We start from the raw sequence: 25,882 nt of genomic DNA on the forward strand, positions 1-25,882 counted from the left end.
AGATCAACTTCCTGCCTTCTTTTAATGCTCCTGAATTTCCTTAAGTGCATTTCTTATTTCTTATGCTCCTCAAGTACCTTATTTCTTCCTGCTTGGCTAAACCTGCTATGCACCTCTTCCTTTTTCTTAAGCAGAGCCTCAGTATCTCTTGAAAACCAAGGTTCCCTAAACCTGTTATCCTTGCCTTTTATTCTGACAGGATCATACAAACACTGTACTCTCAAAATTTCACTTTTGAAGGCCTCCCACTTACCAAGTACGCCTTTGCCAGAAAACGACCTGTGCCAATCCACAATTGCCAGATCCTTTCTGATACCATCAAAATTGGCCTTTGTCCAATTTATAATTTTAACCCAAGTATTAGACCTATTCTTTTCCATATTCACTTTGAAACTAATGGCATTATGATCACTAGATGCAAAGTGTTCCCCTGCACAAACTTTGGTCACCTGCCCTGTCTCATTCTTTAATAGGAGATTTAGTATCACACTCTCTCTAGTCGGGACCTCTATGTACTGATTAAGGAAACTGTCCTGAACACATTTGACAAACTCTTTCCCATCCAGCCCTTTCTACAGTGTGGGAGTCCCAGTCAATATGTGGAAAGTTAATATCACCTTCTCTCACAACCTTATGTTTCTTGCAACAGTTTGTGAACTCTCTGTAAATTTGCTCCTCTAAATCCTGCAGACTATTGGATAGTCTATAATATAATTTCATTAATATGGTCATACTTTTATTATTCCTCAGTTCTACCCATAATTCCTCACTAGACAAGCTCTTCAGTCTGTCATGACTGAGCAGTGCTGTGACATTTTCCCTGACTAGTAATGCCGCCCCTGCCCCTTTAATGTCTGTAATCCTTCCTGCTCTTACACATCTAAAACAACAGAACCCTGGAACACTGAGCTGCCAGTCATGCCCCTTCTGTACAGGTCCCTCCTTCCCTAGAAGAGAGCCCAATGATCCCTCCCTCCCTCCTGCCATGTGTTAAACTGTATGATCTTCCTATTTCCGGCCTCATTTGCATGTAACATGGGTAGCTATCCTGAGATCACAACCTTGGAAGTTCAGTACTTCAATTTAGCACCTAACTGCCTGAATTCACTTTGCAGGACCTCATCAGCCCTCCTACCCATGCCATTGGTACTAACGTGGACCACGACTTCTGGCTGCTCATCCTCCCACTTTAGAATGCTGAGGACTCAATCCGAGATGTCCCTGATCCTGGCACCTGGGAGGCAACACCTGGAAGTCTTTTTCTCATCCACAGAACCTCCTTTCCATTCCCCTAACCAATGAATTCCCAATCACTACATCTCCCCTCTTCTCCTGCCTTTCCTTCTGGGCCACAGAGCCAGACTCAGTGCCAGAGACCTGAACACTGTGGCCTTCCTCTGCTAGGTCATTCCCCCCAACAGTATCCAAAGCAGTATGCCTGTTGTTGAGGAGAACTGCCACAGGGGTACTCTGCATTGGCAGCCTATTCCCTTTCCCCCATCCCGACAGTCATCCAGTTTCCTGTGTTTTGCACCTTGGTTTTAACTACTTCCCTGTATGTCCTGTCTATCAACCCCTCAGCCTGCTGAATGACCCAGAGTTCATCCAGTTCCAACTCCAACTCCTTAACACAGTCCGTTAGAAGCTGCAGCTGGATGCACTTCTTGCAGGTGTAGACGTCAGGGATACTGGAAGTCTCCCTGCCTTCCCACATCCCGCAAGAGGAGCATTCCACGATCCTTCCTGGCATCCTCACTGCTCTAAATGGGCAATAAGAAAGAAAGGAAGAATAGATAATGAAAGAAATTCTACCTGCAGCCTGCTCCTCTCCTTGCCGAAGCCTCAACTCCCCACTCTGACACTGGACCACTCCCACAATGGCCGCTCTGCTTAAACCTAACTTCTTTTTATTGGACCTTGTCAAGTACTTAACTATGCGCAATCCAGTATCTCCTCGGGAACTGTAGTGCGCAAAATGTGCCAACTGCCCCCACTTGCTTCTTTTAAACTCTGTCTCCCTCACCGCAATCCAATGTCTCCTCAGGAACTGTGGCGCGCAAAAATGTGCCGACTGTCCAAGCTTGCTTCTTTTAAGTTCTCTCTCCCACTGTGCAATCCAGTGTCTCCTCGAGAATTGTGGCGCGCAATAATGTGCCGACTGCCCCGCTCGCTTCTTTTGAGCTCCTCCCTATGCAATCCAATGACTACTCAGGAATTGTGGCGCGCAAAATGTGCCTGCTGTCTCTGCTCGCTTTTTAAAAACTCTCTCTCCCTCTGCGCAATCCAATGTCTCCTTGGCATCTGTGGCGCGCAAAATGTGCCAACTGCCTCCGCTCACTTCTTTTAAACTCTCTCTCCCTCCACACGATCCAATGTGTCCTTGGGAACTGTGGCGCGCAAAATGTGCTGACTGCCTGAGCTCGCTTCTTTTGAATTCTCTCTCCCTCTATGCAATCCAGTGTGCCCTTAGGAACTGTGGTGCGCAAAATGTGCCAACCGCCCCTGCTAGCTTCTTTCAAACTCTCTCTCCCTCAATGCAATTCAATGTCTCCTTGGGATCTGTGGCGCGCAAAATTGTTGATGCATTCAAATGTATTTTTGCATTGCATGCATACCAACAAATGAACCATATACTGATGGAAAGTACTTTAATTCCGTTCCTGTTATGTACTGAATGTAGTTGAACAAACCTAAACAAATGCAGGAGAAATGTGTTTACCATTTACCTGTTGCTTTGGTTGTTGAAATGATATTATTTGAGTATAGGGCTTGTAGAATGGTTTAAACTTGCAACAGATGATAGGAAATAGCATTAGAAATATATGACATAGCAACTCTATTCTATAGGATCATTGTTGCTCTGATCTTTCACCTTTAACATTTTCTTGCTAAATTCCCATAAGCCCTTAAGTCTTAAACCCCTGATGTAAGCACTGAATACAAATCTCCAAAGCAGATAATTGGAGCGATTCACAGCCCACTGAGCTAAGGTATTCCTCTTCACCTCAGTTTGAAACTGTCAACCTCTTGCCCTGAGACTGTACCTCTGAAATGCCCATTGAGTCCAGACATCACCTTAACTCAACATCTGCCCTGAAACTACCTTCATACAAAAAATGAAATCGGATTCAAATCTCAAGTAGTTCTGTGGTGTTTATTTAATGGTTCAAAATGCTTCTGATGGATTGATAATGCATCTTTGCTGCCCCTAAAGCTGGATTAATAACTGCCACGGTTTCTTATAAAACCTGATTTGGTGAAGTTTGGTAACAGTTCTCTGCCGTGGATGCACATTTCAGAGATCCATAGAGTTATTCAGCATGGAACCCAGTCATTCAGTCCAACTTGTCTATGCTGAACAAGCTTCCTATTTGCACCAATCCCATTTGCCTGTATTTGGCCTAGGTCCCTCTTGACCTTTCCTATCCATGTACCTATTCCACTGTCTTTTAAGCATTGTAACTGCATCCTCCTCTGCCATTTCCTTTGTCTGACATTAACTCTGTTTTTCTTTGCACAGATGCTGCCTGACCTGTTGAGTCTTTACAGCATTTCTGTTTTTATGACACAAATTCACTTCCTGGTGTTAGAAATCTCTATCAACACAGTTGCTGCTTCATTAAAACTCTTTAATATTCCCACCCTTCTCTTTTCTGTTGAATTTATTGATTTTCGCTGTAGTTAGTTCCAGCCACAAGCAACTCACCGGTCAGCCTTCAATTCACCACTGAACCATTTTGTAAATTTTAAACAGATTGGGCCAGCGTGACATGTGTACTGTTGTCTGAAATTCAACTTGTCTCAGAAGACCGTTGGTTACGTGGTATTATGAAAAGTGTTATCAGATATGGAAAGTAACCACACACATTTCTGGATGAATTTTTAACAAAGCCTTAAAATAAAACAGACTTTTTTTCAAGTTGCAGATTTCACAAATAAATTCAAGATTCCTATTTCAGACTTTTGTTCAGATTTATAAAATAACATAATTACAGTAAATGGATTTCAGGAAAACAGCAAGACTTTTTGAATAGAAATCACAAATGACCTTTTATCTCTGCTTGACAAAAACATGTCATGCAGTTGTGGACTTTCACCTGCCAAGAAACTTGTAGAATTGCTAAACCTGCTAGGTTAATGCCTGACAGAAAACTAATGACTGCAATGCACTTACTTCATCCTGTCAAATAGCATATTAGACTATAAGACAAAGGAGCAGAATTAGCCTATTGGGTCTATCAAGTTTGCTTCACCATTCCATCATGGCTGATTTATTATCCCTCTCAGTCCCATTCTCCTACCTTCACCCCATAATCTTTGACACCCTCACTAACCAAGAACCTATCAATCTCTGCTTTAAATATATCCAGTGTCTTAGCTTCCACAGCTGTTTGTGGCAATGAATTCCACAGTTTCACTACCCTCTGACTAAATAAATTCCTCCTCATCTCTATTTTAAAGGGATGTCCGCTCTGGTCCTAGACTCCCCCACTATAGGAAGTATCCTCTCTACATTCTCTCTATCTAGCCCTTTCAATATTCGATAGGTTTCAATGAGATTCCCCCCTCATTCTTCTAAAGTCCAGCAAGTACAAGCCCAGAGCCATCAAACACTCAATCAAATATTGTAGTACATGCTGCCAGCAAAGACAGATTTCTATTGTTTTAACTATTCCAAGATTTCTCAAGAGGACTGAGAAAGTACAAGGAAAAGAATTGTTCATCTATGATTATGCAGGCTGTTCAGTCTGGTTAATACACCTTGCTCTATCCAGTTTGAATGATAAGAATTTTCAATGCCAATAGCTAGATTTGGTCTGATGAAATATACTAGTATGTATTAAGAAATGTAAGCAAAAGCATTTGTTCAAATCAGAAATGATTTTGAAATGTTGACACTAGAGGAATGTAACTGTATTCCTTGCCACATTTGAGGAGTGACGTGTGTCTCTGCAGAAAGCCATTAGATAAAGATAAGTAAGTGCCTCTTGGCCTCTAGGGTGTGTGTGTGTGTGTGTGTGTGTGTAAGGGGAGGGGTGAATTGCAAAACAATCCTCAAGAACTGGGAGTTACTGTTGAATACAGAAATGTTCCCAAGTATTAGTCAGTTCAGCCATGGTTTTGGAAATTTACTGTGGAATGAGATGACATTCTATTTTAAAGTCTGCAATTTGTAATCTTCAGTGTGATTCTAGTTTTGACTTTTCTTTGTTTTAAGCTGAACTGTCTGTCCAACTGACTCAGTCTATCACCTGTGCATAAATTCCCAGAGATGGAGAGATCCTGTTACTGACTGGTCCTCCTTGGTAATTGGCTTTTCACCTGAAGAGACAAATTCTGTCGAGAAATAACTCCATGAAAATAGATGCACAAATTCCTGGAGCCAAGGAAATTTACTCATGCATCATAGTTCTTTCAAAGTCTGAGAGTGCTAAACAATGGACAATACATCATGTCACATGAATTACTCCACTAGTGTTTGCATTCAGGTGCTGAAACTGAACCTCTGAAACTTTTAAAACAGGAAGCGGTACTTTTTCAGTTGGAAGAGACCCCGACGCACTGACAATTGAAATTAAATTGCTTAAGTTATGGTTGGATAAGAAATTATATAATACCTTTTCAGTAGCAAATGAAAACTATGGATGGTACAGTTTGAATCTTGTGTTCCAATTCAGGAGTCACTTAGTTAAATTTGTGGTGAGATTTTAAATATTTATTGGAAAGATTGCAGAAAAATAATGAGATATATTACAGAGGTCAAACTAAAAGTTCTTTTTGTTCTTCTCAGGCTTTTAAATGGACTCAATGGTATAGAAATTAAGAAAAATGGAAATATATCTGTGCTTACTTTCTTTAATGTTTCGGAAGAGGACTATGGAAACTACACCTGTGTTGCAATGAACAAACTTGGCGCTTCAAATACAAGCATTCTTCTCTTTGGTACGTAGCTCAAGCCTGAATTGATAATAACTTAAGTTGTTTGACCTTGAGCTATTTTTTTCAAAGGACAAAGGGTTATACCACAGTGGAGTTGTTAATAATTATTTGGAGATGGTTACAAAAATTAATAATTTGTCCCAATTGCAGATTATCTCCAGTTCTACATTCCTTCTTCCCCCTATTATGCAGAAGGAACTGAGAGACCAGTAATCTACCTTATTCCACTCCCAGTGTCATGCCAGAATTTGCAATATCTTTTCATCTAAAGAGTGTTGTCATCTTATTGGAACATTTTATATGCCCTAGATTTTTGTTAGAATTAACAACTTGATTTAAGTTTTTGGTTGGATAGCTTGATAAATTATTGATTCCATTTTGTCTAGAATACATTACAAATGAAGTTTGCACTTTGAAGCTCCTTAACTGTGCATGTAGAGGTAAAGAAGCAATGATTGAAATAAAATGAATAGAAATACACCACTGTACATTTTACATTATAGAAAAATTAGTTTTCTGAATTGAAACCATTACAGTCATTTTTATTCTTCTCATGTGCTTACTAAGTAAGCTTTGTATGTCTTATTTTGGCTATTGTTTTGCGTGAATAAGTACATAAATATAACCTTAATTAAATGGAAAAACATTCCTGAAATAACAAGTTAATACATCCATCAGTATTATTCCTTCACCATCATCTGTTTTTTTTCTTTGGGAAGTTTAATATTAATGGAAGCCATGCCAGCTGCTGCGACTGTATTTTTGGGGGGGACTTGGAGTGAAATATTATACAATATTGGGTTTGTATATAATTCTCTTGCTGTTCTGTATAATTGATTCACTACTTGTTTTATTTTCCAGTGTTGTGATCTTTTTAATCAATTTCACACAGGCATTTTCCAACTAGGTCCTTAGATCTGGAAAATAGTCAAAGCAATTTTCATTATTTCAAATTGGGAACATTAATCATATACTGGCCAGCTTGACTGCCAAAAAAAACTTTAGTGTCTTTAGATTATGATTCATCTGAGCATCCAATGAAGAGATTATTAGGAATATTTTTAATGTTTTATCCTCTCCTTCCCCAAACTAGAAAATTAGCCTCTTGAAAACACGTCTCTATGGACAAAAGTGGTTTGAAATGGGAATGTTAATTTGATCCATCAAACATGAACTATTCATTAACTCTAAACAGAACAATAAATATCTTGACCCAGCTGAAGAAATTGAAAAATAATTACCTTATTTTAATTTAAAACTCTGTATCTCAAATAAATTGTCCGTTAAAGGCTGAAATGACTATATTCTTTGAGACATGATTCTGTACAATCAAAACCCAGAAGTGCATACTCTTCAATTACAATTTCACATAAACTGAGACTATGTGGCTAAGCCTTCAAAATCCAATTTTTCAAATTAGCACCCAAGGCAATTTCCTCTTTGATACATATTCATTTCTTTCTTCTCACGTAATACTTTGTTGTCTGTACTGACCTCTACTGAAGTTAGATACTTGTACAGCAGCCTCATTTTTATCCCTCATTCATTATGTTTGCTAACTACTGGGCAGATGACACTTGATAAATAATCATGGGTGTGGCTGTAGCTTGTCCACATATACAGCAATAAGAATAGTCCAAATTTATTTTATGACCCTTTTTCTTGATTTACCCCCAATAGCACATATCAATATCAAGCATATTCTGTGACACTATACTCCAGAACCAACATGTAAATATACCAATATTGTATCTGTTTTAATTTATAAACTTTCTTTTAATCTTATTGCTTAAATGAACAATTTCAATGTTGAGCACATGGTTGGCTATAAAGTTCTTATTGCTTATTAAGCCTGTGTTTATCAACAACAGATGGCTGGATTGACTTTATGTGCTATTTTATAAGCATTAATCTACTGCACAGCAAGTCTGCTGGCAAGAACTATCCAACACACGGCCCATAAAGGTGCCCTATTCCATTTTGATTCCAGGGATTTTGGTCGTCCTTTGTCCAGCAAGTCCAAACAATGGATAATTTTATTGAAGGAACAAACTAAGCGTTTTTTGGTTCACTGTTTTAGTGATAAAAGATAGTATTTTAATTAATAAGAATCATTACATAAATAAATGGACAACCCAACTCCAATACAACAGAAACCCAAGCTGCTATACCCCTGCAGTATTCTTTTATTTAATAACTTTTCCAATGCTATGTGTTTGCTATTTCTTGAAAATTATATAATAGCCCCTCTCTGCACTCATTGATAAGTAGGAGATTCCATCTGTGATCAGATAGTCATTGTGTCTAAAAGTCTTTGTGGTTTAGTTTGCCTTCATGTCGAGGATTCCATGTGGTTAGTTATTCCCAAAGTCTTGAAATAATTGTGATCAGGTAGTCCCAGATTGTGATGATTCTTCTGATGAAGAGTCACAATACCTAGCAATCCCAGTCAACAGAGAATCCTTAAAACAAATGTAACAATAATATATCTCTGTAATTTATTATTGAGCATAGTGTACTGTTTGCCTAATAGCAACTTGTTGGTTTATGACACCAAATGAAAATGAAAATGCAGTTTTTTTGGAATGTTGTTTTCCATTTTAATGGCTAGATACCACATTCCATAGTGACATATTATTATTCAAAACTTCCCTCCCATTGCTATCATCATTATCTATGATCACTATTCGTTCCTACATACCTATCAGTTCACCTCACAATTTTTATCACTCAAAATACATGTTCTGCAATATCTGGAACTTGGGGGTGAAAAAGCTTTCTTATCGCTGCTTCCCCATGTAGCTTAACTAGTAATGTCCCATAGTTATCTGTTGACACACGGACTCTCTCACCAAGCCATACACCAATTTTTAATTGGTCCTATTATATACACAGCATTTTTAAACCAAATTAGAACCAGGTGAGAAAATGAATTTTATTGATGTTACGTGAGACTCATGTTATTTCCATGAACTGTTTCAAAATAAAGGATACAAGGATTTTTGACAGTAATAATAGTTCTAGGCTTGCAAATCGATTGCAGTGTCTTCATTGGTAATGGACTCACGGAAACAGACCATTGCTTTTGCACTTGTGACTTTATGCCTCTGAACCACACAACCTCATTCTCTTGTAAATTACCCCTGGATTCTGCTTCAACAATGAAACTTGGCAGGCAATCTTCGACTCCTCTGTTTCCAAATTTTTTGCTAACCTCTCATTTTATTTTATTCTGCAATCCTGTTCAGCTTATTCTTTTGCTTTACATTTGCATTCATCAATAAAAAACTATCTATCTCACTTTAAAATAATCCTTTATAAACTTGACAGCTTCCATCAGATTACCTTTTAACCTCACTGAAAATGGCCCAATGTTCTTAAATCTGTCAGTGTAACAATAACTGTTAATATCACATTGAAATCAGAATCTGGTTTAATACCACTGGCATACATCATGAAATTTGTTATGATGTGACAGCAGTATATTGCAATACATAATAATAAAAAACTGTCAATTACAGTAAGTATATATACATATATAATAGTTTAAAGTGTAGCGCAAAAAAAGTCAAACATGAGGAAATCTGCAGATGCTGGAAATTCAAGCAACACACACAAAATGCTGGTGGAACGCAGCAGGCCAGGCAGCATCTAGAGGGAGAAGCGCTGTCGACGTTTCGGGCCGAGACCCTTCGTCAGGACTGTCGAAGTTTCAGGCCGAGACGTTGACAGCGCTTCTCCCAATAGATGCTGCCTGATCTGCTGTGTTCCACCAGCATTTTGTGTGTGTTGCAAAAAAAGTAGTGAGGTAGTGTTCATGGGTTCAATGTCCATTTAGAAATCTGATGGCAGAGAAGAAGCTATTCCTGGATCACTGAGTGTATGTCTTCAGGCTCCTGTACCCTCCCTGATGGTAGCAATGAGAAGAGGGCGTGACCTAGGTGATAGGGTCCTTAATGATGGATGCCGCCTTTTATGAGGCATCGCTCCTTGAAGGTGTCCTGGATACTACGTAGGCTAGTGCCCTTGATGGAGCTGACTGAGTTCACAATTTTCTGCAGCTTTTTTCGATCGTGTGTGGTTGCCCCCCACCACCCGCCCATGCCAGACAGGGATGCAGCCAATTAGGATGTTCTCCACAGTACATCTGTAGAAATTTCCGAGGAGAAATCTATGTAATATCTACTAATATATCTACTAAAAGCAATGTACATTATTTTTACGTACTTTTATTATGTTATGTAAAGCTATTCTTTCAACTTAAACGTAATTAACTGATTACAGAGGGTGAATACTCTCTCCTTGTATCATACTTTGAGATACTTGCCAAGAAATCAACTGACTTATTTTGTTCCATAGTCTGCTTGTGCTGGCACATTATTTCAGACCTTTCTACTCCACTCATTGTACTAAATGCATGTACCGATTATTTGTCTTCTCTAAGAGCTTATGATGTTCTTGACCTGCACAGTTCTCCACATTATTAGTAGCAGTATGTTGTGATAATGTTCACTTAATCTCAGTAGTTTATGAATAAGTTTTTTTTTGCACTGTACACAATGTTAGTTTGGATAATACCATGATCTATTGTGCACAGTTCTATATTTTTAATAGGGTTTATTCCAGATCACAATCTCACTGTTGTGGTCTTGGTTATAAGTTATTCAGGCTTTTCACTACTTTTTCCTGCCAACTTCTTATTGTCTCATTTTTCCTGCCTGACCTCAGAACCTGGCAGCAGGGCAAGGCAAGAACCTCTGTAAGCCACATAATTCCAAAATTGTTCAATTTCCAGTTTATTGCCACAGGTCAGAATCAAAATTGGAATCTGGTTTATCGTCACTGTCATACGCTCTGAAATTTGTTGTTTGGCAGCATTTTGAGAGCATAAGGAAGTAAGAACTAGAAGTGAGAGTCATTGACTCTTTGTGTCTGCCTACTCTTCAGTAAGATCCCAATGGTTGGTCTTTTCCTGTGCCGTTTTCCTCTATTATTCTCATATCCTTTAATTCAATTGATATCCAAAAGAAAATTAACCACTGTCTTTAATAGATTTGGTGGCCAAACCTCCAGCTCTTCGGGTGGATATTTCCAAAGATTCATTATCTGGTGGGTGAAGAAATTTCTCATCATCTCAGCATTGATCCTGTCAAGCCCCATAAGGAACTTAAAGACATTTGTTATCAAAGAATGTATAAATTATACAGTCTTGAAATCTGCTTACTCAAAGGAAGCCACAAAGCAAGAAACCCAAATTAATAAAAAAAATAAAAACAAAAAGACCAACACTCGATGTGCAAAAGAAAGAAAAAACAATGCAAATCATGCAAACAATTGAAGTGAACAACAGCATTCTGACCCAAAACTGAGTCCTCAGATCCGAACCCTGGATCAGCCCAGAGTAGGCCTAAAGCCTTACTTATCAGTTCCACATATAAGTGGGCTTAAAGGTTTGAATAAGGTCACCCTCATTCTCCTAAGCTCCAAGGAAGACAGACCTAAACTAACCAGCCCCTCTTTATAGGAAGACCTCTAATCACAAGATTTTTTTTTAGGCATGGGGACCAAATATATGAACAGTATTCCATGTATGATCTATAATTGTAATTAAACCGCTCTGAGTTTAAACTCCAAATCCTTTGCTATAAAGGCCACAGTGCCCCTTGCCTTAGAGTCATGGAGCTGCAAAGCACAGAAATAGGCCTTTTGTCCCACCACATCCATACTGGCTGGCCCTTTTGCACACAGTAGGATCTATGGAGTATTTCTCTAACACTGTAGCCACATTTTCTGAAGGTTCTGCACTTACCTTAGTTTGCTTCTTACAGTTTATTTATTCATAGAAACTTAATATTTGTTTTGATATTACCTGTAATTTTTCTCTCAATAGCAATTTTCACCTTTCTTATAAGTTTTTTAGTCCTTCGCTGTTGGATCTGAAATTTTCCCAACCTTTGTGAGTTTTCGATTTAATGGTATCCTTGCCTCCTTTGTTAACTACAGCTTGTATCTTTTGGTAGAATCCCTCTTTTAAATTGGGATGTATTTCTGCTCAGTGTTATTGACCACTGTTCATCTGCTGACCTGTCTTGTAGCTTACCCAGTTCACCTCAGTCAATGCTATCTCCTGATCACTATAATTGCTCTTATTTAAGTTGAAAACAGTGGTTTTAATTATATATTGTTCACTCTCAAACTTTATCTGAAATGCTATCATATTGTGGTCATCACTGCCAAGGGAACCTTAACCCAGAGATCTCTTACTAATCTCCTCAATACACATCACCAAACCTGAAATAATCTATTTCCAGATAGGTTGCATAACATACTGCTCTAAGAAGCAATCCCTCCATAAATTCTTCTTCCATAATACCTTTTCCAGTTTGGCCAGTCCAATTGATATGTAGATTATGCATAATTGCAGTTAACTTCAAATATGTCCTGGATATTTCCCCACTTATGTTCTCCCTATTTATTGACATAAGCTGTGAAGGGTTTTAACTACTGACTAGTAGAGGCCAAGATAATTGTGAGCTCCTACATTTCTGTATTTTCATAGAAATAACTTGCCTGAGTATATATAGATCCATCACTTTTCCTGCATGCAAATTGTGCATCAAATTAATTGAAGCTCAACAGTAGAAGCTCCATGTTTTATCGCACGGAGCACAAAGACCTGTGAGGTTTAAGTAGGACACATATGCGTTTTGCTCATACAGCAACAGCCAAGTGACAAGTGATAATTACTCTGTGCAATGTTCTGGAGAAGATCTGACATTCTCAAATGTGTCAGAAGCTGCAGTCTATCTTTCTGGAAACCTACGCTTCTTTATGTTGAACAAATCAAACTTGAAAATAGGGATTAGTCAGTTCATTTCCCCATCATCTTGGCATTTTCAGATACTAGCTCACTCTCCAAAATGTTCATATTCCATTATTTTCTTATGATGTAGAAGGAAGCTATTTCAGTCCATTGAGTCTATGTTATCTTATAGCTATGTTAGTCTATGTTAGTTTATAGATCAATCTCATTCACCCACTGATTTCCCCTGTAACCAATTCTACATCTCTCAGACCAATTTACATTGACTGGATAACTTACAAACCACTAGCATGTCTTTTGGAATGTAAGAGGAAACCCGAGCACCCAGGGAACTTCCTTCATCACAGGGACAGCTTACAAACGCCACAAAAGCAGGCCTGAAGTCCGAATTGAACTCAGGTCCCTGGAGCTGTGACCCCTCAGCTCTACCACCTGTGCCACTGCCCCGAATCACCTGACCACATTGTGTACTTCCCCGCAGGTTGATGGGGTCCTTCTCATAACAAGAACTAAATGTCCGCCATCTCTCACAGACAGCAGAGTTTCCCGTCGGAGATGGAGAACAAATAGCAGCAGCACACCAGATGATAGAGGAAGTCAGGCAGCATCTGTGGAGGGGAATAAACAGTCACGTTTCAGGGAAAGACCCTTTATCAGGACTGGAAAGGAAGGATGCAGAAACCAGAATAGGAGGACAAGGGAATGGTACAAGCTAGCAGGTGATAGGTGTGACCAGGTGAGGGGGAAGGTGGATGAGTGGAGGGGAGGATGAAGCAAGAAGCTGGAAGGGGCTAGGTGGAAGAGGTGAAGTGCTAAAGAAGAAGGAATCTAATAGGAGAGGACAATAGAAGAAAGGGAAGGAGGAGGGGAACCAGAGGGAGCTGATGGACAGGCGAAGCGAAGAGGACAGGTGAGAGCATAGCCCAAGTGGAAAACAACCCAAATTTGTGCAACCTCTTTTTATAGCACATCCCCTCTAATCCAGGCAGCATCCTGGTATATTTCTTCTGCACCCTCTCCAAAGCCTCGACACCTTTCCTATAATAGAGTGACCAAAACTGAACACAATTCTCAAGATATGGCCTATCTCGAGTTTTATAAGGCTGCAAGATAACTTCCTGACATTTGAACTTAATGTCTCAACTAATAAAGCCAAGCATGCCAAATGTCTTCTTAACCACTCTGTCAACATGTGTAGCCACTTACGGTTAGCTATAAACTTGGACCCCAAGATCCTCCTGCTCATCATCACTGTTAAGGATCTCATCCTTAACAGTGTACTGTCTCCTTGCATTTGAACTTCCCATGTAAACAACATCCCCAGCTCTGTCTTCATCAATCACCCTCATCACCTCAGCAAAAGGCTCAATTAAGTGAGTAAGATACAACTTGCCACACACAAATCCACGCTATGCTGGCTGTCCCTAATTCGGCCATGGTTTTCCAAATGCGCATAAGTCCTATCCCTAAGAATTCTGTCCAATAACTTCCCTAACACTGCAGGATATGCTCTCTTCTCATTGCTGCCATTAGAGAGGAGGTACAGGAACTGAAGACACACACTCAGTGTTTCAAGAACAGCTCCTTTCCCTCTGCCATCAGATTTCTGAATGGACAATAAATCCATAAACACGACCTCAGTGTTTTTCCTCTTTTTTTGCACTACTTATTTAATTTACATGCTTTTTTATATATATACGTATTGTAACTTATATCTTTTACTATTATGTATTGCAATGTACTGCTGCAGCAAAACAACAAATACGCCAGTGGTATTAAAACAGATTCTGATTCGGATTTGAATTCCGATTATCCCTGCTTTCCTTCTTGAATAATGGAGCAACATTAGCTACCTGTTGAGTCTCATACATAAATAATTGTGCCTTAGGGTAGAAATGGCAGTAGAATTAGACCAATACCCCACAAAGATAACAACTTAATGAAATAAAGATTGAAAATAATAAAGAAAGTGGGGCAATCGAGAATATTTTACATTAAAATGTTACATTGCTAGTATTTCGTCCTGCTTTGTTGAAAGCAAATCCCATGTAAGTGAACTGATCTGGATCCTATTCCCAAGTGTCAACGAAGGGTAGTAGGTCCCAGACTGGATTAGGCAATCATGGCTGGATGTCCGTGTATCAATGGTTTTATGTAGGGTAATTTTTTTGGTTTGGGAATTATGGACAATCAAAAATAGAGAAGTAATCTTGAGATTAAAGCCACTTACAGTCAGTAATTATTTTACCCTTATTATGTCCTTAATTTCAGGTCAATTTTAATCATTCTGAACAAATTACAATATTTCTAGGCACTGTTTTGGGATGGAACACTGCCTCAAGATCAAAGATTGGGATCATTTTGGTCTAACGCAGTGATAGTTCCTTTCCTCTTATCTTTGCTGCTCAACCCTTTGAGTTCCTCAAGCAAGCTGTTGCTCCAGATTTCAGCATCTGCAGACATCTCCTGCCTTTCATTGCGATCCACTGCTCTGCTACATTATCAGCTCTTTATATTTTCATGATATTTTTCTTTAAATATTTGCATAGATATGAAACTTGAAGTTTTACATTGCCCTAATTGTGTTGATTTTAATATTTTTTTCCTATTAATGTTCAACGATAACAAAATATAGAAAATCAGTGAATTACTCAATGGGTCAGGCAACATCTACGGAGGGAGAGAGTTCAGAATGAACTATCAGACATGAGAAAAGTTAGAATTCAAACAAGTTTTAACTTATGGAGTAAGAGGGGTGGTGAAAGCAAAGAGAAGCTCAGTGATTGGGTAATGCCAAGGAGAGTTTGAATAGCCAAAGGCAAGGTATGAGATACAGCCAAGAAGAACTTGAACAACACACATGGTGTTCAGTTTTGATATTCTGATTGTCAAAAGATGGAATACCAAGTGGATGTCTAATTTTGACTTGATCATTGACAGATATAAAATGCTGCAATCATTTACATGGTTTGACATAGAAATCTTTTGAATCATGGAAATTAGATTAGTAGGAAGAATCCATTGGAAGGAATTTGATGTTGCAAGGATTGGGAGTTTTGTTGGAAAGTAAATCAGTGATTTAATGCTATCACACACAGGAATTAATTTGCACTGTGCTAATTAGCACAGTGGGCTTTCAGATCACAGAATAACTGATATTTTTCTGGAGTAATTGATCAGGGGGTCATACAGCAGTGGAGCTTTTTGTTCTGCGTTTCAGTTTGGTTTCTCAGTACGTGAAATTCACCCCGCTGCAAATGCATGCCGCTGGCATGGAGCCAACATTTTAAGAAATAATTTAAGTATAAAATTATAGATGATCCAAATTAATCCCACAAATCATTATGTTTCAATGTTAAGAATTCTGAGTGGAGAGTACTGCTAAGATGAGGGCACAGCTTGGTGCTGTTGGCTTAAACAGTGAAATATAAACGGACCCTCTGCTGCATTGAATTCTGCACAGGAAACTTAAAGATCAACCAGAGGCTGTGATTATTTAGATTTCAAATTGCTTCTGTGTGCACTCCCGTGTAAAAAAAAATATAGCATGTGATGGCAGAAAGTCAAAACCTGGTAAATGAGGATTGAAATACAAATGTTCATGATGCTTCTGATTTACGTTTAATCCTTAACACTGTAGGTAGCAGTGAGAATGGTGAAATATGCCTCATGTTCTGAGCAGGTGGGAAAATTGATGAGGTATACTATGGACTTCATCTGCATTAGAAACAGAATCTTACTCCAGTGCCTGTGGTGATCGAGGAAACAAAGCTCAGTTCTGAGAATTAATTTTGTTAGCTGTCAACAGCGATATTGTTGATCAATTAAAATACATTTTTTTTCCTGAATATGTACACAGAATTGCTTAGTATAATCAGATTGACATATTTCCAACACATGCAGGCAAGGTTTCTTGGCTTGGAGATATTCAACATAGTCACAAGTCCTTAAATCTCTGTTATTGTCAGACAGTAACTGTCTATCACTCTTTAGAACTAGCTCTGTTGTTAAGGTCATAGAAAGATGCTGTGCACAGTAAGTGTTTCACTGACACTTCTAGTAGCTAGAAGTTGTTGTTTTTAATTGCTCTTCACCCCAGGAGGACAGAACTTTCCATCTAACATCTGTTTTCTTCCAAGATCACTTGTTTCAACTTACACATGGTAAATTAGACTCACAGAGGCACGCAGCACAGAAACAGGGTCTTTAGAGCACTGAGTCCATGCCAACAGTCAAACATCCATTACATTAAACCTACACTAATCCCATTTTACACATGCCCAAGCTAACAAAACAGATCACCTTTAATGAAAGCTGTTTTTTTCCCTAAAGTATTGTTTTGAGTTTAACTGTAATTTCTTCCTGATATCTGTTCATTTAAATCAAAATCAACTGTATATGTTAGAATTAACTCTCTTCTCCTCTGCAATTGGGAATAGGGCTCAGTTGAAGACATAGAAGAGATACCCTGACCAAACACCCCATTAAGTATGAGGACATAGAGCCTTGTCATCCTCTTAAAGTTTTACATTCAGCTTTTAAGCATCCTGGTAAACAGATTCTGCTTCTGCTTCTCATAATGTATCACAGCCTCCTCAATCCTCTGTTTAGAATGTCAGGAATTATTCAGGCAAAAGTAGCCCACCATTTTAATCCCACTGAGCTGTTAAATGGAACATCACCAACTCTGGGTTTAAGGCCAGCAAACACCCTTGTCTTCGCAGTAAGTTAGCCCCTGAAATCCAGATATTTTTTGACTGCAACTTCTTGATTGAAATTCTGTCAAGGCCAATAGGTCCTTCCAAAAGTGTCACACTCTCAGTTTTCCAGGTATGATCTCACCAGGCATGACGTTGCCCAAGTATAACTTCTCGCGTTTCCGTTTCAAGACTCCTGATATAATGTGTAGCAGTCCTTCAACCTGTTTGGTTATTGTTTGTAGGCAGTCATGATCCATGTTCTCCTCAAGTTCCCATTAATTTTTAACTTTACAGCATTTTGGAACCACTTGGCTCCATCTTTGTTAAGTCTAGGACAGCAGTTCTGATAGCCTCACATTTGCCAATCATAAAATTTATTTTTCCCATTCACTCAACCAATTAGTGCCTCTTTATAATGTTTGCATTGTTTAGCTTGTGAAAGGATGCTTAATGAGTCCGAATGAGAACCATTCATTTTAATTTAGAAGTTTTGTCATTGTTTTAGGTTCCCATCTTCCCTTGGCACCTTACTGTGAGGATGAACGGTCTGCTCTCTTCCAGGTCTCAGCTTGTTTTCCAGTTGCAACTAGTGCCAGCCAGATTTAAAAAGTGAGCGGAGCCTGTTGGAGCATTCTGCAGACTTTGAGATTGCGGAGGCAGTCGCTTGAGGAATTTAAATGCCAGATTTAAAAAGCGAACAGGGCCTGTTGTAACTTTGTGTGGAGATTGAGATTGTTTGAGTTAATGGGTACTTGGCAAAGGCCAAAAAAAAAAATTTAGTTTAAAGCAGAGTGGCCATTGTTGGAATGGGACAGGAATAGTGTGGTGAACAGAGGCAAGTCTTTCTTATGTGAAGTTTTTCTTTCCTTGTCTATTACTGCCAAGTTAGATTAGTGAGAATGGTTACCAGATCAATGGGTGCTCCTCATGCAAGATGTGGAAGATATGGGAGATGTCTCCTTGATTGTTACGTCTGCAAAAAGTGAACCTGGTCCTGGATACAGCTCCTTATAGACCATATTACAGAATTGGAGTCAGAGCTTGATGACCTTCGGCTCATTTGGGAGAAAGAGTGGTTGATAGATAGGAGCTACTCCCTTGCCCCTAAGTTGCAGGAGGCAGGTAGCTGGGTAACTTCAGGAGAGGGAAAGGGGGTATCCCTATGACCATTCCACTTAATAACAAGTATAACACTTTGTATACTGTTGGGTGGGGGAAGTGATTGGGTCTCTGGTACTGAGTCTGGCTCTGTGACTCAGTAGGGAATGGGAGCAGAGTTGTCAGGGCATTCAATAGTTAGGGGAACAGACAGGGGATTCTGTAGACATGAAAGAGACTCCTGGGTGGGATCTTGCCTCCCAGGAGCGGGGGTGAGGGACGTTTCAGGTTGGGTCCACAGCATTCCTAAGAGGGAGGATAAACAGCCAGAAGTTTTGTTACATATTGGTACCGATGATATATGTAGGAAAAGGGATAAGGTCCTGAGGAGAGAATATGGGGAGCTTAATAGAAAGTTGAAAAGCAGGTCCTCAAAGGTAGTAATCTCTAGATTGCTGTCTGTGCCATGTGCCCGTGAGGATGATTTGGCAGATGAATGTATGCCTGAAGAATTGGTGTAGGGACAGGGTTTCAGATTTGTGGATCATAGGGATTTCTTCTGGGAAATGTATGACCTGAACAAAAGAATGGGTTGCACCTGAACTCAAGGGCGACCAACATTCTTGCAATTAAGTTTACTAGAGCTGTTGGAGGTGTTAAAACTAGTTTGATGGAGGATAGGAACCAGAGAGATAGGTCAGAGAATGGGACAGTTAGTGTAAAAATAGATTTAGCAGTTAGTGAGACAATAAGGAAGGATAGGCAGTGGAAAGGGCATAATTGCAGTCACTTGGATGGGTTGAAATGTGTCTATTTGAATGTGACACATATCAGGAACAAAGGAGATGATGTTGGACTGTGAGTCAATCCATGGAACTATGATGTTATGGTATGTTTTGATAGAGACTTGGTTGTCACAAGAGCAAGAATGGCTGCCCAAGAATCAATATTCAATCTTAGTCATTTCAAAGGAGAATCATGGTGGGTGAAAAGGATGAAGTCCCAGAAAACACCATCTAAGAGACAATGGGCTACTGAGAGTAACTGAAATGAGCAGGGCAGTAGACAGACACTAGCAACCTCTCCTCGTCAGAGGATGAAGCATGAGTGGGATGCTGGTGAGTTAGGCAGAAGAATTGCTAAACTAGAGAGGAAAAAGTAGAAGGGAGCCAACAGGCAAATATTGATGAGGAATAATTTCTGCCGACCACCCTCTAGCCCTAGGTGACGGGGGGGAGGGGGCAGTACAGAGTCGATCCGCCTCCCCCAGTTCCAGGAATCTTGGAACAGCAGAGCATCTAATATACATCAGCTCTGGGAGATCAGAGTTGTACAGAGGATGACACCCTGCACCCCCCACAGTTCCATGAATCTGAGTTTAAGTTTTTTTCAACCATACATGTGAATACAGACGAACAATGCAGCATTCCTCTGGAGACACGATACCAATAGTCGCACACAGCATATGTAGTACATATAATTATGATAGCATAAAGACATAATCGGAAGATAATATAGCCCATGAGTGACATGGCCTGCAGATTGGAAGGAGCATGCGATGTTGTGCTGGAGCTATGTTTCTGCAAGAACAAGCAGTCATCATAGATAAATGCAATCCAGCTTGTCTTCTGCTGAGTGAACACTGGAGGGCAGCACTGACAGGAGGCGCCAACCTCCAGCTCTGCACAGACTCCAGTGGCACCTCTGCTCACTCCCACACTGCCTTTGGCGTCTCTTCACCTGGGCCGCTGCAACAGGTGACGTCGTGGCATAAGGGCCTGCTCTGCGAAACAACCAAGGCCACGCAGCTTCCCCACCGTCAGTCTCACCAATAAAGCAGTGAACCAGACTTGCAATACTCTACATTTTGCGGATGTCCAACAAGGTCTTGCGATCACAAGAAGCACGTCCAAGACAATTATTTGCACCGTTTGTTGGACCACACACCGCCTCTGATGCTTTCCTCCTTGGATGGCTGTAGCTGGTTGCATGTTGACACAAAACAGGTCCAACTCCATGGCTATTGAGCAACTTGCTGATGGAGTAGACTTGCAGTACTTGATGTTGTGCTTTTGGCTGGCAGCATGTCAGTCTCTATGAGGAAAGGCAGTATTATCCTCATCTACGAGCAGAAAGGGACAGGGATAACATCAGGAGTTGGAGACCCATTTCGGTGTTGAATGTGGACTATAAGATTCTGTCCAAGGCCATCGCCAACAAGGTCAAGTCTGCTCTGGGTCAGGTGATTTACTCAAATTAAAGCTGTGCTGTACCAGGCTGGAAGATCTTTGAGAGCCTTGTGCTGCTCAGGGACATCATCGTCTACATGCAGGACAGGAGGGGTGGATGGCTGCCTGGCAAGCGAGGACCAGGAAAAGGCCTTCAACATTGCCTCCAAAACAAGCTTAGGGGAAGGAATCTCTACACAGATGTCCGTAGTGCAGTCCCATTGAGTCTGAAGTCAGGCAGGTTGCACACTGTTCCCTGTCTCATTTGTGTGCTCTGAAGAGCTCTTTGCTGAAGCCATCCATGATAGGTGACACTACCAAGCAGTGGAGGAAGCCAAGTGAAAACCTTCCTGTACACAGATGATGGAACAGTCTTCAGTTCAGGCATGAAGTCAGTTTGCAGATTGATCAGCATCTGCGAGCAGTTTGAGTTGCTGTCAGGGGCTAAATTTAACCACACAAAGCACAAGGTCATGCTCTTTGACAACTGTTCCGTTCAAGTCTTATGACCTAAAATTGCTGGAGATCTGGTTCAAAGGGACCAAGGTCTTAAACAAGAATTGGTTGAAGCCAATTGGAAGGGTAAAACAGAAAATGGGACTGTTGGGAGGATGTTCCCTCCCAATAATGCAGGACTTGGTCATCGGGTGTGAAGTCCTCTTTGAATTGGTGTACCTGGCATAGGTGCAGCCTGCCTCCTGCTCCTCTAGCTTGGCAATCACTCAGGCTGTCTTCTGGTTCATCTGGGGATCCAAGACAGATTGAGTCAGGTGGGTCATGATGCACACTACTACTATGTCGACTCATGCCTAGGGGGCCGGTGTCGGGCACGATGACGGACCCTCCACTCCTCCATCTCCCTCATCAGTGTGTTCAGTTCATCTACATTAGCCGTGCCGCTATCTTCTGGGAAAGTGATGACCATAGTCTTGGGAGGGCACCCAGAGTTCATCCTCCCATGCTTGGACTCCCATATGATGACTAGGCTGGCAGGTAGCTCAGGGTGGCGTAGACAGTGCCCCGCTAGTTGCAGTCTTCTCGCCTCGATTTTAGTAGTGAGCATCGGTAGGTCGTCGTAGAGCTCGACATCCATCATGTGCTGTTGCTAGCTCACGTCAAGAGCCATCTGGAGCATTCATGTATAGCAACCATCTAGAGACTTTCTCATGGTCTTGGTGAGTGTCCACATTTCACATCTGTGCATGAGAATGGACTCTCTGACTGCTATGAAGATCCTCTTCTTAAGCTCTCTGTTCAGGTTCGACCTCCAGATTTCCTCATGCCAGCGCCTTCCGTATCTTAATGTTCTTTCCGAACTCATCATTCTTGACCCGAAGTACTTGAAGTCTAAGACTTTCTTAATGATATCATTCTTTACGGTCTTGAGAGTACCTTTGTTGCTGTTGAACGTCATGTACTCTGTCTTTTTAGCGTTTAGGTGAAGTCTAATTTTATTGCACTCAGTTTCCACTTCTGTTAGTAGCTGATGTGCTTCCTCCATCTGGTCAGAGAGCAGGACTATGTCATCTGCAAAATCAAGATCTGTGAGCGTAACTGGTCTGACCCTTTTGGTTCATACTGGTTTTATGGTAAAAACAAGCTTGTCATGATCTTTGGTAGCTTGACATAGAGCATAATCAAGGATGATTATAAAGATGTAGGGTGCCAGAGTGTCTCCTTGCAGCACACCAGCTAGGAGCTGGAACACTGCTGTTTCTCTGTCTGGTGATGCACAAGTCCCTGGTCAACAAGGGCGAAAACATACACAGTGTTGCCCTCTTCTTGATGACCACATTCACGTGTAGCTGCAGCAGGCACTTAAATACATGGACATCACATACCACTACGTGCTGAGGTTCCATCTGTCCATTCATCTGAACTTTGCTACACTACCTGTCCTTCATTGGAATTGTTGTAACAGACCAACAAATTTGACTGCCAGTCCGTCAACGATTGATCACCGGTTTCGCTCTACAGACACTGTAAGAGAAGGACTCGATGGACTCAGTGGAGTGGCTCCCTGTGCAGACTGTCGAGACCATCTGGCAGAATGCCTCATCACCAGATCTCAACAGCAGGCACTAAGTTCTTGCTTGGCTGGCATTGAGGGGGGGGCCTCTGGGTCAGATCCTTTCAGCATGCTCAGAACATCACTCCCACGGCACACTGCCCCCACGATGACTGTAGGGGAATCAAGACAGTCACTTAAATCCTTGTGGACTGTGGGTTTGCGAAGCGGGTGCGGAGAAGGGTGCAAGGGCTAGTGACACGGTTCATCCTGAGAAGTCATGTGACAGAGGACTCTCGAATCTAAGTGCTGACCTTAAGGTCACACACAGAGACAGATATCAAATGCTGCTGGAAGATCATCATTTTGGTGAATTATGCCCTTTGGTCTGCTCAAAACTTGTTGGACTACTAGCACTTTGAGATGTCCATGGAGTAACTCTGCCGACTGGCACACTCCAGGCTGTAGGAGTACGTGCTGAGGGGCACACCAAAGCTTGGTTTACCAACCACAAGGACTCCTAGTGGAAGGACCACAGTATTGGGTTCTTCCTCTACTGGAGGGGGAGTGACCAAGGTGGGTGAGGAGGTTCCTCAATTATTGTATCAGCGTACCTCTCTGGGGGGTGGTGGGCAACGTGAGTGGCAATTATGCTTTTGGTTTACGCAACGTAATGTAACATTAGATGCATTGTTTACAAATATGAGAATGAAAATATTTTGCATGGTTTATACTTGTAATTTTTTTATTATGAATAAAAAGAAAGTGATTCTTAATGATCTCCAGGACTTCAGTTATTCTCATTCCCACTCCCAAGTTTACACTTTGCTTTTAACTGTCTTTTTATCCAATGTCCTAGATTCCACAGCTGAGGTAAGTGAGTCTGAATGTCAAACTGGCCTGTTATACGTGTGAGCTACTCTCTATGTGGGAGTGCTAACTGCCGAAAGCTTGAACTACTGAGGCACCCTGAGGAATAATCCTAATCAAAATTGTTATTTCCAGCATACTGAAAGAATTTGTCAAGGGATTCTTAGAGACCAATGCAAGTCAAAACCATGAATTAATGATTACAACGTACAGTAAATGTAATGCTGAATTGCATTTCATTGTACATCTGACACAGAAATTTTGAAGGGTAATGTCTTCATGAAAAAATCATTGCAAACCTTTCATTTGTTTCCATACACAAATTGCATTGCAACATATGTTATTTAGATCCAAGGGCAATGTGATGAAATGATACAGGGATCATCTAGCATTCTCATTCTTAAAAAGAAAAATACAATCACCAAGGCTTTTTCATAAAGATTGCTGCTCTCAATCAAAAAAAATCTACCTCATCATCTTCTGTTGACCTTGGTTTGAAGGAAACATAACTTTGTAATTGAAATTTTGCTGTGCATGGCAGTGAGGATATGTAAAACATCTGGAACTGGAGATTCAAATAATCAGCCCAGCATAGCATGGCTGCAGCAGCTCAGCTAAAGGAAGCAGAAAATGCCACAAACACTTCCCATATCAGGCAGCAGTTGTCAAAAGAGAAACGGAGTCCTGGATCTGTAAGATTGACTGTTCATCCTTCTCCATAGATGCTGCCTGAGCTGCTGACTACATTCCCACACTTTCTGTTTTTTTTAAACTCACATCTTGAGTTTCTGCATTTCTTTTTGCTTTTGCCTCAATTGAATAGACTCAAATTGGGTTTGTCCTTATTTTGATAATACAGGTTAGTTGCTGACACTTCAATTGCATATTTGCCCATTATAGCATATAAACTCAAAGCCAATACTTAGTAAGACGTAGTCTTTCAGGAACAAGAGGTGTATTATCAAGGTGGCAGCAGGGTGGAAGCATGGCCTGGGATCATGCTGTCTCGACTGGAAGATGTGACATGTTATTCTTGCCCCACGTTAAATTCATGTACTGTTACTAGCTACCACTTCAACAACCCTCCACCCTCTTTACCTCCCACTCCACAGTTTCCTCCTCATTCCAGGAAAAGGCAAATTGAAAACAACCCGACCTATGGTCTGCAGCTGTTTTTTTTTTAAATACACCTATTGCAGGAGACACGTACAGTCACAGCCCAATTTTTAAGCTACCAGATATGTCCTCCCTTCCCAGAATGAGTGCCATTTTTCTTCAGGTGGAAACCAACCCTATACCATTTTGCCAATGACAAATTCACCATCTTTTTAAACATACAAGTCTCATTGTTAAGGCTAGGCAGTACAGGTACTTGAGAAACTCTTTCTCATGCTTATGAAAATCTCCCTTAAGATTTTTGAACATGTCATGCTGACAGCAAAACCCTTTTAAAGCAAAAACCTCTGTGCCTGTTCATTGTGAGCAAGTGTTCGCAGTGCTTGCACCACTTCATTTTCTTCTTAAAGATGCCTGTTTCTTTTGCATTCATTTCTTTGCTCTTAAATAATGACCGATTAAAAATGGAAACAAATTTAATCAGCTGGTCTTATTCAGACCCAGATTTAATTATTATATGTACGTCAAAGCATACAATGAAATGCGTCATTTGCTTTAACAACCAACGCAAGTACGGATGTACTGAGGCCACATTCCGGTGCCAACATCGCGTACCCACAATGCCTGGCAGAACAACACAAATACAACAAATAATAGAACAAGCCCGTTTATTCTCTCCCACTCACACGCACAGACCATCCTCCAACTCCTAGTCAGTGCTTTAGGCTTCTCGGCTTCAGCCTATCAGGCTACAACGTCCAGACTTATGGCATAGTGCATTGTCAAGATGCAGAACACAGATGGGCTCATGCACTAAAATTAAACCATAGATTTATTTCCCACCCTTCAAAGCTGGAACATCATGTCTCTGAAACAAAGACAAATAGAAAATGATAATGGAAGAATTTAGTGAAAATCTACTTCAAAACCAAAGTCAAAGTCGAGTTTATTCTCACAAGCGCAAATACATGTATGCACTGGTGTAATGAGGAAGTTACCTAAAGGAGCATCACAGGTACAGTGCATCAGATAAGCAGCATTTGCAAGAAAAACGTAAATTAAATATAAATTCTAACAACGCAATTTAAGACAAAAAAAA

General features: G+C 40.5%; 1 protein-coding gene across 2 annotated transcripts in view; it reads left to right on the top strand.

Annotated features, from left to right (window-relative positions):
- The window catches only part of opcml (opioid binding protein/cell adhesion molecule-like), a 989,977-nt gene that overhangs the window by 947,904 nt on the left and 16,191 nt on the right, over positions 1–25,882 (top strand). For both annotated transcript variants that reach the window (XM_059957284.1, XM_059957285.1), the window contains exon 6: positions 5,792–5,943. In XM_059957284.1, coding sequence (XP_059813267.1) covers positions 5,792–5,943 — 152 coding nt within the window. The remainder of the gene's footprint in view (positions 1–5,791; positions 5,944–25,882) is intronic.

This window comes from Hypanus sabinus, chromosome X2 (genome assembly GCF_030144855.1).
Source record: "Hypanus sabinus isolate sHypSab1 chromosome X2, sHypSab1.hap1, whole genome shotgun sequence".
Taxonomy (NCBI): Eukaryota; Metazoa; Chordata; class Chondrichthyes; order Myliobatiformes; family Dasyatidae; genus Hypanus; species Hypanus sabinus.